Source organism: Onthophagus taurus, chromosome 11 (genome assembly GCF_036711975.1).
Source record: "Onthophagus taurus isolate NC chromosome 11, IU_Otau_3.0, whole genome shotgun sequence".
In the NCBI taxonomy this organism is placed as follows: domain Eukaryota; kingdom Metazoa; phylum Arthropoda; class Insecta; order Coleoptera; family Scarabaeidae; genus Onthophagus; species Onthophagus taurus.
Genome location: NC_091976.1, coordinates 28,955,945 through 28,970,681, shown reverse-complemented (window position 1 = coordinate 28,970,681; position 14,737 = coordinate 28,955,945). Strand labels below are relative to the sequence as shown.

Sequence of the window (14,737 nt, the reverse complement as noted above, 5' to 3'; positions counted from 1 at the left end):
TAATAATAAGAATAAATACGATTAATAATAAAGCGTTTTATTTTAAAAGAGTTTTAATTATGGTAATTTTTTAAATTGTCAGGTTTGACACATGACGTTTTACATAACCTCAAAAATTGTTTTAAAAGATTTCATCTTATTTAATAAAGTGTTTTTTTATGTTATGGTTGGATTAAAACATCTTTTTAAAAAGTAATTGATTAATGTTAGTGTAAATAACAATTAAATTAAAGTTTTAAAGGTCAAAGTCAAAATAAAATTCGTTTAAAAATTAAATATGTTATTGTTGTTGTTTATGAATTTTCTCAAATGTGATTATTCTAGAAATTAAACGTCTCCACGCAATTTAATTCGAACTGCAAGATGTGCATCAAATCAATTTCTACCAAGGTTGTGTCCTTAAATTGTTCAATTTGCGATCAACACCAAGGCCCCTGAGCTAGAAATAGAAGGAACCACTCCATAGCCAAAACGTAAAACTGCAATTATTCCCAAGATCACTCTTATCTCTCAAGATCAAAGTGTTCAAATAACAACATTAGAGAAGCACAAAAATTATTGAAAAGGATAAATTGGTTAAAATCATACAAAATAGAAGCACTTTTTGCTCTAACTGTTCTAACTGAATGTGGGATTTCTTTTTCAACTCTCAATTTATCCAAAATTTGACTATCTCCCGATTTATGTGAAATAGCCCCTGTAAAATTTGAGAGTTTATCAGATAATGTGCTCTTCCCCTGATCAACATGCGCAATTATACTAAAATTTGGAATCCGTTCTAATGGAATTTCGGCTAAATCAGTGCTTGTTGCGGTTTTTGTGCTATATTTGTGTTTAAAATTTGAACATAACCTAAAAAAAAAAATTTATTTATTATTTTCTTTTTAAATCAAAACTTACTTCTTGTATCTATTGAATGTTAAAGTACTTCTAAATAAACGTTTTAATAACATTTCTGTAATTAATTAATTGGATTTATTTAAATGTTATTAAGTTTAGTGACACATCACTACATAACCTATATTTTTTTTTAGTCCGAAAATTAATGATTTAATTAAAGTATTTTATTAATTCTATTTATTTTTTAATAATAATAAGAATAAATACGATTAATAATAAAACGTTTTATTTTATAATAAAGAATTTTATTATATCTAGTTATTTTTTTTACCTTGTCAGTTTTGACACATGACGTTTTACATAACCTCAAAAATTGATTTAAAAGTTTTCATCTTATTTAATAAAGTGTTTTTGTATATTATGGTTGGATTAAAACATCTTTTTAAAAAGTAATTGATTAATAATAGTGTAAATAATAATTAAATGAAAGTTTTAAAGGTCAAAATAAAATTCGTTTAAAAATAAAACATGTTATTGTTGTTGTTTATGAATTTTCTCAAATGTGATTATTTCAGAAATTAAACGTCTCCAAAAATGTATCGCAATTTAATTCGACCTGCAAGATGTGCATCAAATCAAATTCTACCAAGGTTGTGTCCTCAACTTGTTCAATTTGCAATCACCACCAAGGCCCCTGAGCTAGAAATAGAAGGTACAACTCCACAGCCAAAACGTAAAACTGCAATTATTCCCAAGATCACTCTTATCTCTCAAGATCAAAGTGTTCAAATAACAACATTAGAAGAAGCACAAAAATTATCGAAAAGGAGAGATTTAAAATTGGTTAAAATTATTGATTATGATACAAAATCGCAAAGACCCATTTATAAATTAATGACACCAACTGAGTATTTGAATGAAGACTTAAAACAGAGGGAGAAAAAGAAGATCGATAAAGCAAATTTGAGTATAAAAGGTGATAAAGTTTTAATTTTAAGCTCATCAATTGCTCTTCATGATTTAAAGATTCAAATTGAAAAGATTATTAAGTGGGTTAAGAAAAGTTATGAAGTTAGAGTTATTATTAATGGATTTAGTTCCAATGCAGAAAAAGTTGTAAGATTATTAATAATTATTAACGAAATTTTGGTTTTATTTAGTTTTATTTTAGGAGAATATTTTTAAGACTTTATCAGAACAAGTAGAAGGTCAATGTAGAATTGTACAAAAGCGTTCTAAAGGTAATGACATGAAATTTCAAGTTTTACCCCCAAAAAAAGAGAAAGATAATGAAAATTCATCATGACTATTAAGATTTGGAGTGAGTACAGGAGTTTTGTTAGTTTTGGGTGTTAAATATTGTATATTTTATCAATTTTACTTCAAAGATGATAAAAATAAAAAAAAGAAACAATAAATTTAATTTCATTAAGATATATTTATATCATTAAAAAAAAATATATACAATATATCGTTGTATAAATTAAAATCTAATTACCACGCACTAATATACGAATATATTTGTTTTTTTTTACTATAATTTTTTAAGATCCATCACCAAGGTCTAAGAAATTTATGTCTGGCCCTGAAACACAAAAGAAAAAACGATTATTATTCACGATCGACAAAAATTTTTCGAAAACCCGTTTTCAAAAACAAAATAACCAAAAATAAATTTCACAAGACCTCTCCAAAAATAAAATTTAAATAATACGCGATACTAAAACCACGATAATTAAATTACACATACGATACGATTTTAAATTTGGTGAAATTTTGAATTTTTTTAACTTTCAATGGACGCGGCAGCTCCTTGCGCCTGAATATCGTTCGTAATAAGCATGTTGTTAATATGCATTTCTTGTGATGGTCTGCACCACATCAGGCTACCCCTTTCCAAGATTTTGTACCGACTGACACCCCCAAATAATATCGGTTGAAATTCCTTGCCCAATCCCAAACCTCGTTTGTCATATTTACACAATCGACCGACAATCTCGATAAAATCCTTTCGTTCCTTCTCTTTTGAATCAGACGAATTTCGTTGTTGTGGTTCCAAATTTGCATTACTCACCGTATTCCGATTTTCCTCTTCTAAAATGTCGCAACAAATCTTGTATGGATCTTCTTTAAACGATGAATTTGACACATTTGAAGACAAATTTGAGTCTGATTTTGGATAAACCAAGAATGTTAAGTTGTTATCTGATACTTGGTTGTTATTCGATCGGGGATGATTTATTGGACGATTTATTGAATGATTTATTATTGGATGGGTTATAGGGTGGTTTATTTTATTTATTTGATGGTAGGAAGTTAGATTAGATTGATAATTTCTTATTGACGTAGAATTAATTGTTGATGATTCCGGGTTATTATTTATTGTATTCCTGTTTAAAAGTTGGTAATAATAACGATAAATTGGGGAATATGGGGAAACTTTTCCAAGATAATTTGCGTAAGATTGAAAATTACTTTGCGGCATTTTAACGTAATAATACATTTGTCTCAAGTTTTTTGAATGTAATTGTAAATTTTGTTCGGTTAAAAACCTCGAGCAATCACCATTAGCTCTGTTAACTAACGCCGTTCTACGACTATCATCTTCGTGTAAAGGTGATAAAGAACGGTATCGAGGTATTTTCGAATATCTTTCACAATTCTCTTCATAACCATCCAAATAATCTCGACTTTGATCCCCATCATCGTGGCGATATTGTCCTCTCGAAGACGCCGTAACGATACTGTCAGTTTCATCGTCATCATTATCATCAAAATCATCATAAACAGATCCTTCGCCATCTAATAAACTATCTACTTTCGTGCCTGTCATATCGAGATCGTACCGTGTCTGCATATCCGCTATTTGATTTATGTGCGCCTTCGTCGTCTGCAGCTCCTTCTCCATGGAACCAACTGACTCCTGTAGCTTAAACCTCTTTGCGTTTGTATCAGATAGGGTCGACTCCAAATCTTTCACCTTCTTCTCCAATTTTACACATAAACGCCCTTTACTATCTAAATTTCCAGATAAATCATTTATTATGTCACATTTTTGTTTTAATTCTTCTTTTGTCTACAATTAAAAATAATAACATTTATTATTACACTTATTGAGTTGTATTGTTTATGTTATTAATAAGTTAATTAATTAATTCAAATTTGTTTAGGTATATTTAGGTAAAAACAGTTGTTAGCATCTTCAAGATTCATCACATCGATGGTGTGAAGAAATATGGTGGGTATTCGTATCTGAAGATGCACGGCTAAGCGAAAGTTGTAGCAAATTATATTTTTAACAATATTGTTCTCTTGTATTTTTGCTCTTAGATGGATAAATATCGAGAAAAATACGAAAATGTCAAAATTTGTGAATTTCATTGATTCAAGTAGTTAATGGTACTACTCGGGAATCGGAGCATATTAGAAAAAAGCTTTTAGAATAAAAGTTGTAGCAAATTATATTCTTAACAATATTGTTCTCTTGCACTTTTGCTCTTAGATGGATAGATATCGAGAAAAACACGAAAATCTGAAAATTTGTGAATTTCGTTGTTTTAAGAAGTTAATGGTACTACTCGGGAATCGGAGCATGTTATAAAAAATTTTTTAGAACAAAAGTTGTAGCAAATTGTATACTTAACAATATTGCTCTGATTGACATTTGTTGTCAGACGCATAGATATCGAGAAAAATACGAAAATGTCAAAATTTGTGAATTTCGTTGATTTAAGTAGTTAATGGTACTACTCGAAAATCGGAGCATGTTAGAATAAAGGTATTAGAATAAAAGTTGTAGCAAATTATATTCTTAACAATATTGTTCTCTTGCACTTTTGCTCTTAGATGGATAGATATCGAGAAAAATACAAGAATCTGAAAATTTTACGAATTTCGTTGTTTTAAGAAGTTAATGGTACTACTCGGGAATTGGAGCATGTTATAAAAATTTTTTTAGAACAAAAGTTGTAGCAAATTTTATTCTTAACAGTATTGCTCTCATTGACATTTGTTGTCAGACGCATAGATATCGAGAAAAATACGAAAATGTCAAAATTTGTGAATTTCGTTGATTTAAGTAGTTAATGGTACTACTCCAAAATCGGAGCATTTTACAAAAAAATTGTTAGAACAAAAGTTGTAGCAAATTTTATTCTCAACAATATTGCTCTGTTTTACTTTTGCTCTCAGACGCACAGATATCGAGAAAAATACGAAAATATGAAAATTTCTGAATTTCGTTGATTTAAGTATAGTTAATGGTACTACTTTGGAATCGGAGCATATTACAAAAAAACTTTTAGAACAAAAGTTGTAGCAAATTTAAGTCTTAACAATATTGTTCTCTTGCACTTTTGCTCTTAGATGGATAGATATCGAGAAAAATACAAGAATCTGAAAATTTTACGAATTTCGTTGTTTTAAGAAGTTAATGGTACTACTCGGGAATTGGAGCATGTTATAAAAATTTTTTTAGAACAAAAGTTGTAGCAAATTTTATTCTTAACAATATTGCTCTTATTGACATTTGTTGTCAGACGCATAGATATCGAGAAAAATACGAAAATGTCAAAATTTGTGAATTTCGTTGATTTAAGTAGTTAATGGTACTACTCGAAAATCGGAGCATTTTACAAAAAAATTGTTAGAACAAAAGTTGTAGCAAATTTTATTCTCAACAATATTGCTCTGTTTTACTTTTGCTCTCAGACGCACAGATATCGAGAAAAATACGAAAATATGAAAATTTCTGAATTTCGTTGATTTAAGTATAGTTAATGGTACTACTTTGGAATCGGAGCATATTACAAAAAAACTTTTAGAACAAAAGTTGTAGCAAATTTAAGTCTTAACAATACTGTTCTCTTGCGCTTTTGCTCTTAGATGGATAGATATCGAGAAAAATACGAAAATCTTAAAATTTGACGAATTTCGTTGTTTTAAGAAGCTAATGGTACTACTCGGGAATTGGAGCATGTTATAAAAATTTTTTTAGAACAAAAGTTGTAGCAAATTTTATTCTTAACAATATTGCGCTCATTCACTTTTGTTCTTAGATGCGTCAATATTGAGAAAAATACAAAAATATGAAAATTTGATGAATTTGTTGCTCTTTCAAGTTATTAATGGTATCACTCGGGAATCGGCGCATTTTACAAAAATATTTTTAGAGCAAAAGTTGTAGCAAATTTTATTCTTAACAATATTGCTCTGATTCACTTTTGTTGTTAGATGCGTCAATATTGAGAAAAATACGAAAATTTGATGAATTTCGTTGTTTTAAGTACTTAATGGTAACATCCGGGATTGGGAGCATATTACAAAAAAACTTTTAGAACAAAAGTTGTAGCAAATTATATTCTTAACAATATTGCTCTCTTGCACTTTTGCTCTCAGATGCTCTAATATCGAGTAAAATACGAAAATATGAAAACCCGTATGTTTCTAGTTTTAGGTGGTTTTAGGTAGTAGATTTTTGATAAATTATAAACCAATAAACTCACGTCAAAAAGAAGTTGCCTAACTTCTTCAGAATATTTATGTAAACTTTCATTCTCCAACATCAACTCATCTTTCTTCGCCTTTAACATCCCAATTAATCCATCGCGAACTTTAAGAAGATTCTCCATATCATTGAGTTGTTTTTTATGTTGATTAATATCGTGTTCGTATTTAATAAGTTTCTGTTCGTTATCCAACGATTTAGCCAAAGCTCTTTGAAGCTTAGCTTTACCCTCTTCGAGCATTGCCTTTAATTCTTGCGTATCTCTGGGAACGGTGTCTAAATGATTTATTACCACGCCCGCTTGGAAATTTTCCACTTTAGCTAAGAGTTGGGAAATTTGCATTTTTCTAAAATTAATATATAATTGATTTTTTTGATTAATAATATTAATTTAATTTAGTTACTGTTGCTCGATAACTTTAAGTGCTTCAATTTTTTCGCGTTCTAAACATTGTAACTCTTCTTCTTTTTGTACTAAAGCTTGCCCAAAAGCTTCTTGATTGCAATTTCCATCAACGTTGAGTCTTTCGATGTTATCAATAAACCGCATCTTTTCTGTTGTGTAATTTTGAATTCGTTCTTGAGCTGCTTTTAACGCCATCTTCATCGCTGCGAGTTCACTTCGTAATTTAGCTTCTCTTTCAGTGGTACATGAATCTAAAAAAAATGTTTTAATTTGTTTTTATTTATAACAAAAAATTAAATAACCATCAATAATTCTTTTCTCTTGATTTTCAGCCTTGGAATTTTTCATGAGATCAATAGCTTGTTGTTGTTCTACGGAAAGTTGTTCCAAATCTCTTTTCATATTTTCTAATTTCTCCTCTAGTATTTGTTTCTCAATTGTGGCTGATTGAAGTTTCTCTTTTAAAGCGGCCATTTCTTTCTTGTGCTTTATCTGTTCCTCATCGTTCGTTCTTTTTTGCTCGTCGAGGATGGTGTTCATGAGATGTACCCTGGACAAAAACGCGTTTATCATGTCAATTCCGTGTCAAACACCCTTTAAGCGAACGATCTCACCTGTTTTTGTGGCAAGTTTCGCGCTTTTACGGTGTTTGGCTCGCAAAAAATTTTTGTTAATTAATTATTGTGATTTTATTATTAATGTGTTTAAATAAAAATAATATATAATAAACAGACTTGTTTGTTTTACGATAAAAAAATTACTAACAATACACAGATATATCAATATAAAGACGGGGTAATAAAAAAAAATTGTAAAAACTGAAAAAAATTTACGTCTTAATTCTGACATTGTATAGCAAAACTAGGAAGGAGAAGATCGTGTATCAATTTTAAAGAAATTGAAAGTAGCCACCTTGTATCAAGCGCATGGCGTTCCGATGATAACTTTTCTAATATTGCGTGTTCACCCCTGTGATTCTTCAAAATTTCCTCCTTTTCTTCTCTCCACTTCTGTTCGGTATTTTTCATTTTCGTTTGTAAGTTTCTAAAAATTTATTTGTAATTAACTTATTCCAAATTTTAAATTATAGTAAAACGTCGATATAACGGACTAATATTCCCTGATTATAGATAAACTCGGGGTATTCCCCATATTATAAAAAAACTTTTAGAACAAAAGTTGTAGCAAATTCAATTCTTAACAATATTGCTCTATTGCACTTTTGCTCTTAGATGGACAGATATCGAGAAAAACAGTAAAATTTGAAAATTTGATGAATTTCGTTGTTTTACTAGTTAATGGTAACATTCGGGATTCAGAGCATATTACAAAAAAACTTTTAGAACAAAAGTTGTAGGAAATTTAGTTCTTAACAATATTGCTCTATTGCACTTTTGTTCTCAGGTGCATAGTTATCGAGAAAAATACGAAAATATGAAAATTTGATGAATTTCGTTGTTTTAAGTAGTTAATGGTAACATTTGGGATTCGGAGCATATTACAAAAAAGCTTTTAGAACAAATGTTGTAGCAAATTCAATTCTTAACAATATTGCTCCTTTGCACTTTTGCTCTCTGGTGCATAGTTATCGAGAAAAACAGTAAAATTTGAAAATTTGATGAATTTCGTTGTTTTACTAGTTAATGGTAACATTCGGGATTCAGAGCATATTACAAAAAAACTTTTAGAACAAAAGTTGTAGGAAATTTAGTTCTTAACAATATTGCTCCTTTGCAGTTTTGTTCTCAGACGCATAGTTATCGAGAAAAATACGAAAATATGAAAATGTGATGAATTTCGTTGTTTTAAGTAGTTAATGGTAACATTTGGGATTCGGAGCATATTACAAAAAAGCTTTTAGAACAAATGTTGTAGCAAACTACTGTATTATTAACAATATTGCTCCTTTGCAGTTTTGCTCTCTGATGCATAGTTATCGAGAAAAATAGTAAAGTTTGAAAATTTGATGAATTTCGTTCTTTTACTAGTTAATGGTGACATTCGGGATTCGGAGTATATCACAATAAAACTTTTAGAACAAAAGTTGTAGTAAATTGTATTCTTAACATTATTGCTTTTCTGCACTTATTCTCTCTGATGCATAGTTATCGAGAAATATACGAAAATATGAAAATTTGATGAATTTCGTTGTTTTATTAGTTAATGGTAACATTTTGGATTCAGAGCATATTACAAAAAAACTTTTAGAACAAAAGTTGTAGCAAATTTAATTGTTAACAATATTGCATTATTGCACTTTTATTCTCAGATGCATACTTATTGAGAAAAATACAAAAATCTACAAATTTGATGAATTTCGTCGTTTTAAGCAGTTAATGGTAACACTCAGGATTTAGAGCATATTACAAAAAAACTTTTAGAATAAAAGTTGTAGCAAATTTAATTCTTAACAATATTGCATTATTGCACTTTTATTCTCAGATGCATACTTATCGAGAAAAATACGAAAATCTGAAAATTTGATGAATTTCGTCGTTTTAAGCAGTTAATGGTAGCACTCGGGAACCGAAGCAAGTTACAAAAAAACTTTTAGAACTAAAGTTGTAACAAATTTAATTCTTAACAATATTGCATTATTGCACTTTTATTCTCAGATGCATACTTATCGAGAAAAATACGAAAATCTACAAATTTGATGAATTTCGTCGTTTTAAGCAGTTAATGGTAGCACTCGGGAATCGGAGCATATTACGAAAAACCTTTTAGAACAAAATTTGTCACAAATTTAATTCTTAACAATATTGCATTATTGCACTTTTGTTCTCAGATGCATACTTATCGAGAAAAATACGAAAATCTACAAATTTGATGAATTTCGTCGTTTTAAGCAGTTAATGGTAACACTCGGAAATCGGAGCATGTTATAAAAAAACTTTTAGAACAAAAGTTGTAGCAAATTTAATTCTTAACAATATTGCATTATTGCACTTTTATTCTCAGATGCATACTTATCGAGAAAAATACGAAAATCTACAAATTTGATGAATTTCGTCATTTTAAGCAGTTAATGGTAACACTCGGGAATCGGAGCATATTACAAAAAAACTTTTAGAACTAAAGTTGTAGCAAATTTAATTCTTAACAATATTGCATTATTGAACTTTTATTCTCAGATGCATACTCATCGAGAAAAATACGAAAATCTACAAATTTGATGAATTTCGTCGTTTTAAGCAGTTAATGGTAACACTCGGGAATCGGAGCATGTTACAAAAAAACTTTTAGAACTAAAGTTGTAGCAAATTTAATTCTTAACAATATTGCATTATTGCACTTTTATTCTCAGATGCATAATTATCGAGAACAATACGAAAATCTACAAATTTGATTAATTTCGTCGTTTTAAGCAGTTAATGGTAACACTCAGGATTCAAAGCATATTACGAAAAAACTTTTAGAACAAAAGTTGTAGCAAATTTAATTGTTAACAATATTGCATTATTGCACTTTTATTCTCAGATGCATACTTATCGAGAAAAATACGAAAATCTACAAATTTGATGAATTTCGTCGTTTTAAGCGGTTAATGGTAACACTCAGGATTCAGAGCATATTACGAAAAAACTGTTAGAACAAAAGTTGTGGCAAATTTAATTCTTAACAATATTGCATTATTGAACTTTTATTCTCAGATGCATACTTATCGAGAAAAATACGAAAATCTACAAATTTGATGAATTTCGTCGTTTTAAGCAGTTGATGGTAACACTCAGGATTCAGATCATATTACAAAAAAACTTTTAGAACAAAAGTTGTAGCAAATTTAATTCTTAACAATATTGCATTATTGCACTTTTATTCTCAGATGCATACTTATCGAGAAAAATACGAAAATCTACAAATTTGATGAATTTCGTTGTTTTACTAGTTAATGGTGACATTCCGAATTCAGAGCATATTACGAAAAAACTTTTAGAACAAAAGTTGTAACAAATTTAATTCTTAACAATATTGCATTATTGCACTTTTATTCTCAGATGCATACTTATCGAGAAAAATACGAAAATCTACAAATTTGATGAATTTCGTCGTTTTAACCAGTTAATGGTAACACTCGGGAATCGGAGCATGTTACAAAAAAACTTTTAGAACTAAAGTTGTAGCAAATTTAATTCTTAACAATATTGCATTATTGCACTTTTATTCTCAGATGCATACTTATCGAGAAAAATACGAAAATCTACAAATTTGATGAATTTCGTCGTTTTAAGTAGTTAATGGTAACACTCGGAAATCGGAGCATGTTACAAAAAAACTTTTAGAACTAAAGTTGTAGCAAATTTAATTCTTAACAATATTGCATTATTGCACTTTTATTCTCAGATGCATACTTATCGAGAAAAATACGAAAATCTACAAATTTGATGAATTTCGTCGTTTTAAGCAGTTAATGGTAACACTCGGAAATCGGAGCATGTTATAAAAAAACTTTTAGAACAAAAGTTGTAGCAAATTTAATTCTTAACAATATTGCATTATTGCACTTTTATTCTCAGATGCATACTTATCGAGAAAAATACGAAAATCTACAAATTTGATGAATTTCGTCGTTTTAAGCAGTTAATGGTAACACTCGGGAATCGGAGCATGTTACAAAAAATCTTTTAGAACTAAAGTTATAGCAAATTTAATTCTTAACAATATTGCATTATTGCACTTTTATTCTCAGATGCATACTTATCGAGAAAAATACGAAAATCTACAAATTTGATGAATTTCGTTGTTTTAAGCAGTTAATGGTAACACTCGGGAATCGGAGCATGTTACAAAAAAACTTTTAGAACTAAAGTTATAGCAAATTTAATTCTTAACAATATTGCATTATTGCACTTTTATTCTCAGATTCATACTTATCGAGAAAAATACGAAAATCTACAAATTTGATGAATTTCGTTGTTTTACTAGTTAATGGTGACATTCCGAATTCAGAGCATATTACGAAAAAACTTTTAGAACAAAAGTTGTAACAAATTTAATTCTTAACAATATTGCATTATTGCACTTTTATTCTCAGATGCATACTTATCGAGAAAAATACGAAAATCTACAAATTTGATTAATTTCGTCGTTTTAAGTAGTTAATGGTAACACTCGGAAATCGGAGCATGTTACAAAAAAACTTTTAGAACTAAAGTTGTAGCAAATTTAATTCTTAACAATATTGCATTATTGCACTTTTATTCTCAGATGCATAATTATCGAGAACAATACGAAAATCTACAAATTTGATTAACTTCGTTGTTTTAAGCAGTTAATGGTAACACTCAGGATTCAAAGCATATTACGAAAAAACTTTTAGAACAAAAGTTGTAGGAAATTTAATTGTTAACAATATTGCATTATTGAACTTTTATTCTCAGATGCATACTTATCGAGAAAAATACTAAAATCTACAAATTTGATGAATTTCGTCGTTTTAAGCAGTTGATGGTAACACTCAGGATTCAGATCATATTACAAAAAAACTTTTAGAACAAAAGTTGTAGCAAATTTAATTCTTAACAATATTGCATTATTGCACTTTTATTCTCAGATGTATACTTATCGAGAAAAATACGAAAATCTACAAATTTGATGAATTTCGTCGTTTTAAGCAGTTAATGGTAACACTCGGAAATCGGAGCATGTTACAAAAAAACTTTTAGAACTAAAGTTGTAGCAAATTTAATTCTTAACAATATTGCATTATTGCACTTTTATTCTCAGATGCATACTTATCGAGAAAAATACGAAAATCTACAAATTTGATGAATTTCGTCGTTTTAAGCGTCGTTTAGCCTGAATTAATGTGCCGTTATATCGAGGTTTAACAGTAATTCTTTTTACCTTATCGCCAAACTCATATCGTTTATTTTATTTTCAGCTTCCTTTTTGCCTTTATCCAAATCTTGAATCTGCTTGTTAAGGTTATCAACTTTTTGATCATAATTCTTACTGGCTTGAGTATGATCGTTAATCTTTTTCTTTTTATTTTGAAGTTCAGCTTCTAAACATTTTATTTTTTCCTTCAACGAATCGTTTTCCTCCGCGAGCTCTTGCAACGATCCAATTCGAACGTCGTCGAGTTGCTGTTGAGTCCTCTCCAACTCCTCGCTAACTTCAACTAAAGATTCGTTGGTTTCTTTTAACTTGGCATCTAAATGTTTAATTATTTGATTCGCCGCCACCAAATTGTTATTTTCCGTTAAATTTTGAGCGTCGGTTAAAATTCTTTTCACCCGAATTTCTTGCCGCTCAATGGCGTCGTTAATCAACCCGTTGAGTTGTTTGGTTTCGTGCTCGAATGATTCCAAGTTAAGTTCTTCTTTATCAATTTCGCCATTTTTTACTTTTGTTAATTGGTCGATTAATTTCTCTCGGGTTGACATTAAATATTTGCCGAGTTCTGAAAATGTTATAGGGACGGGGTCGAGTTCTTCTTCTAAAATGCGAAGATATTCAGAGTTTCTTTCCGCTGCAATGGCGATTTGTTCATCGGTTAATTCCATCGTTCCAAAAGAATTTTCTTCTGGAGGTGGAGGAGGAGGAGGTGTGGGGGGACGTGGAGGAGATAAAACTCCTCCAAAATCGATTAATTTCACCGTTTCAAGAGGAACAACCACCCCGTTTGATTCAATTTTTTTTTTCAACTCTATTAAGCCGTTGTATAAATCAAGAATGGGTTTTTGTTTTGATTCTAAATCTTTTTTTAGTAATTCTAAACGTTTTTTCTTCGCCAAGAATTGATATTCGTTTGTATTTCTTGTTGGGGATGGTCGCCCAGAATTTACTGAAAGCGATCTGGGTTTTCGATTGATTTTTGCTGATTTCGAGGTAATCGTTGGCATTGGAATTCCAGATGAGCTACTTTTTGATACTATGCTATCTTGTCGTGTGCTGAACGTGGATTTTAAAGTATCGCATCCTTCGAGATCCATCATTATTTGATTATCGCTCGCCAAGGAGTTTTCCGTTAAAGGAGTTAAGCTATTCGCTTTCATTTCATAATCGCTGGTGGTTCCTAAATTATTATCAACACTTTTGCTTTGTTCGAATTTTCCCCGACCTTCCGGACTTCTTGATGTCCCGTACGACTGCTTAATAAAAGAAAATTAATCGTTATTATTGAATTATTTCTTATTTACCCCATAGCTTCTGTTGATTTTTGGTATATGTGATCGAGGAGTATCTGATTTTGATGGTCCACCAGGTGCTGAAGAAATTAATATCGCATAAATGTCACGATCGTGATGGACGTTGTCAAAAATTCTTACCGGGGTTTTCGTTGAAACGATTAATTTTCGCACGTGCATACGACATCCTACCACAGCTAAACGCTGCACACAAAAATACACATACAGATTTCTTGGGGACAAACAAATTTACATGATTTTTTACGGGAAAGGAGTAATTTGTAGAACTGCACTTAAACAAAAAAAAAGTGTACGATGTAAATAAAACCGTTGCTTGATTCCCGTTGATGTTAAATTTCCCCGTCAATAACGTTAAATGACGTTTTTAAACGAAATCGATTTTGGCACGCGATGTATAGGTAATAAATTTTATCATTCGAGATTGAGCTCCAGTTATTAGTTGGGACAACAATAGGATTATCGATTTATTTATTTGTTCCCGTAACATTTTTTATCCCCCAACTTGTTTTAAGTTGGTAAATTATGGCACAAAGAACAAAACATCATTTAAATATTTAATAACAAAAGAGTTTTGAAAAAAATATCATTCAACAAGATAATAATGGCTAATTTTAGCAATACAAAATTGATAAATTAAAATAGATTGCAAAATAATTTGTGCAGAAAATCATTTTTGACACTCATAAAAAGGTTATGGAAGAGTAGATACACCTGGCAGAAGATTAAATAATACTAATAGATGCGTTCAGATGACTGCGACTTTCTGATTTAGACAAGTTACAGCTTCCTGATCTCTAGATACTCCTAAAATTAAAGGAGGAGTAAATACTG

General features: G+C 29.9%; 2 protein-coding genes and 2 long non-coding RNA genes across 9 annotated transcripts; 2 read left to right on the top strand and 2 right to left on the bottom strand.

Moving 5' to 3' along the window:
* Positions 1–34: 34 nt before the first annotated feature.
* Positions 35–952, top strand: LOC139431700 (uncharacterized). Of its 2 annotated transcripts, none has more exons than XR_011641757.1 (2): positions 35–192; positions 325–952. It is a non-coding gene; the product is annotated as an uncharacterized lncRNA (long non-coding RNA). The 2 variants fall into 2 exon arrangements; XR_011641758.1 differs by having other exon boundaries at positions 35–241.
* Positions 264–1,142, bottom strand: LOC111423444 (uncharacterized). Its single transcript, XR_011641754.1, has 2 exons — positions 901–1,142; positions 264–852 (listed from the first exon to the last, which is right to left on the bottom strand). It is a non-coding gene; the product is annotated as an uncharacterized lncRNA (long non-coding RNA).
* Positions 1,143–1,179: 37 nt separating this feature from the next.
* Positions 1,180–2,274, top strand: LOC111415208 (mitochondrial translation initiation factor 3). Of its 2 annotated transcripts, none has more exons than XM_023046766.2 (3): positions 1,180–1,289; positions 1,416–1,956; positions 2,012–2,274. In XM_023046766.2, the coding sequence occupies exons 2-3, from the start codon at positions 1,435–1,437 to the stop codon at positions 2,144–2,146; spliced, it is 657 nt and encodes a 218-aa protein (XP_022902534.1). In that variant the 5' UTR covers positions 1,180–1,289; positions 1,416–1,434; the 3' UTR covers positions 2,147–2,274. The 2 variants fall into 2 exon arrangements, with proteins under 2 accessions (XP_022902534.1, XP_022902535.1); XM_023046767.2 differs by having other exon boundaries at positions 1,184–1,338.
* LOC111415213 (putative leucine-rich repeat-containing protein DDB_G0290503) lies at positions 2,259–14,228 on the bottom strand. 4 transcript variants are annotated; one of them, XM_023046774.2, is made up of 9 exons: positions 14,027–14,227; positions 13,898–13,965; positions 12,600–13,849; positions 7,665–7,796; positions 7,055–7,302; positions 6,751–7,003; positions 6,345–6,693; positions 2,915–3,916; positions 2,259–2,425 (listed from the first exon to the last, which is right to left on the bottom strand). In XM_023046774.2, the coding sequence occupies exons 1-9, from the start codon at positions 14,070–14,072 to the stop codon at positions 2,414–2,416; spliced, it is 3,360 nt and encodes a 1,119-aa protein (XP_022902542.2). In that variant the 5' UTR covers positions 14,073–14,227; the 3' UTR covers positions 2,259–2,413. The 4 variants fall into 4 exon arrangements, with proteins under 4 accessions (XP_022902542.2, XP_022902543.2, XP_022902540.2 ...); XM_023046775.2 differs by having other exon boundaries at positions 3,687–3,916; positions 14,027–14,226; XM_023046772.2 differs by having other exon boundaries at positions 2,259–3,916; positions 14,027–14,228.
* Positions 14,229–14,737: the final 509 nt, after the last annotated feature.

What these genes read in the sequence shown, in the direction of transcription:
- LOC111415213 (XM_023046772.2), bottom strand. Translation starts at nt 14,072, where the DNA reads ATGTCGTATGCACGTGCGAAAATTAATCGTTTCAACGAAAACCCCG. An exon ending in CGCCATGCGCTTGATACAAG is followed by an intron (nt 7,303 to 7,664) that starts GTGGCTACTTTC and finishes GTTTTTGTCCAG; the next exon opens with GGTACATCTCATGAACACCA. An exon ending in CTTAAAGTTATCGAGCAACA is followed by an intron (nt 6,694 to 6,750) that starts GTAACTAAATTA and finishes TATTAATTTTAG; the next exon opens with AAAAATGCAAATTTCCCAAC.
- LOC111415208 (XM_023046766.2), top strand. Translation starts at nt 1,435, where the DNA reads ATGTATCGCAATTTAATTCGACCTGCAAGATGTGCATCAAATCAAATT. An exon ending in GTTCCAATGCAGAAAAAGTT is followed by an intron (nt 1,957 to 2,011) that starts GTAAGATTATTA and finishes GTTTTATTTTAG; the next exon opens with GAGAATATTTTTAAGACTTT.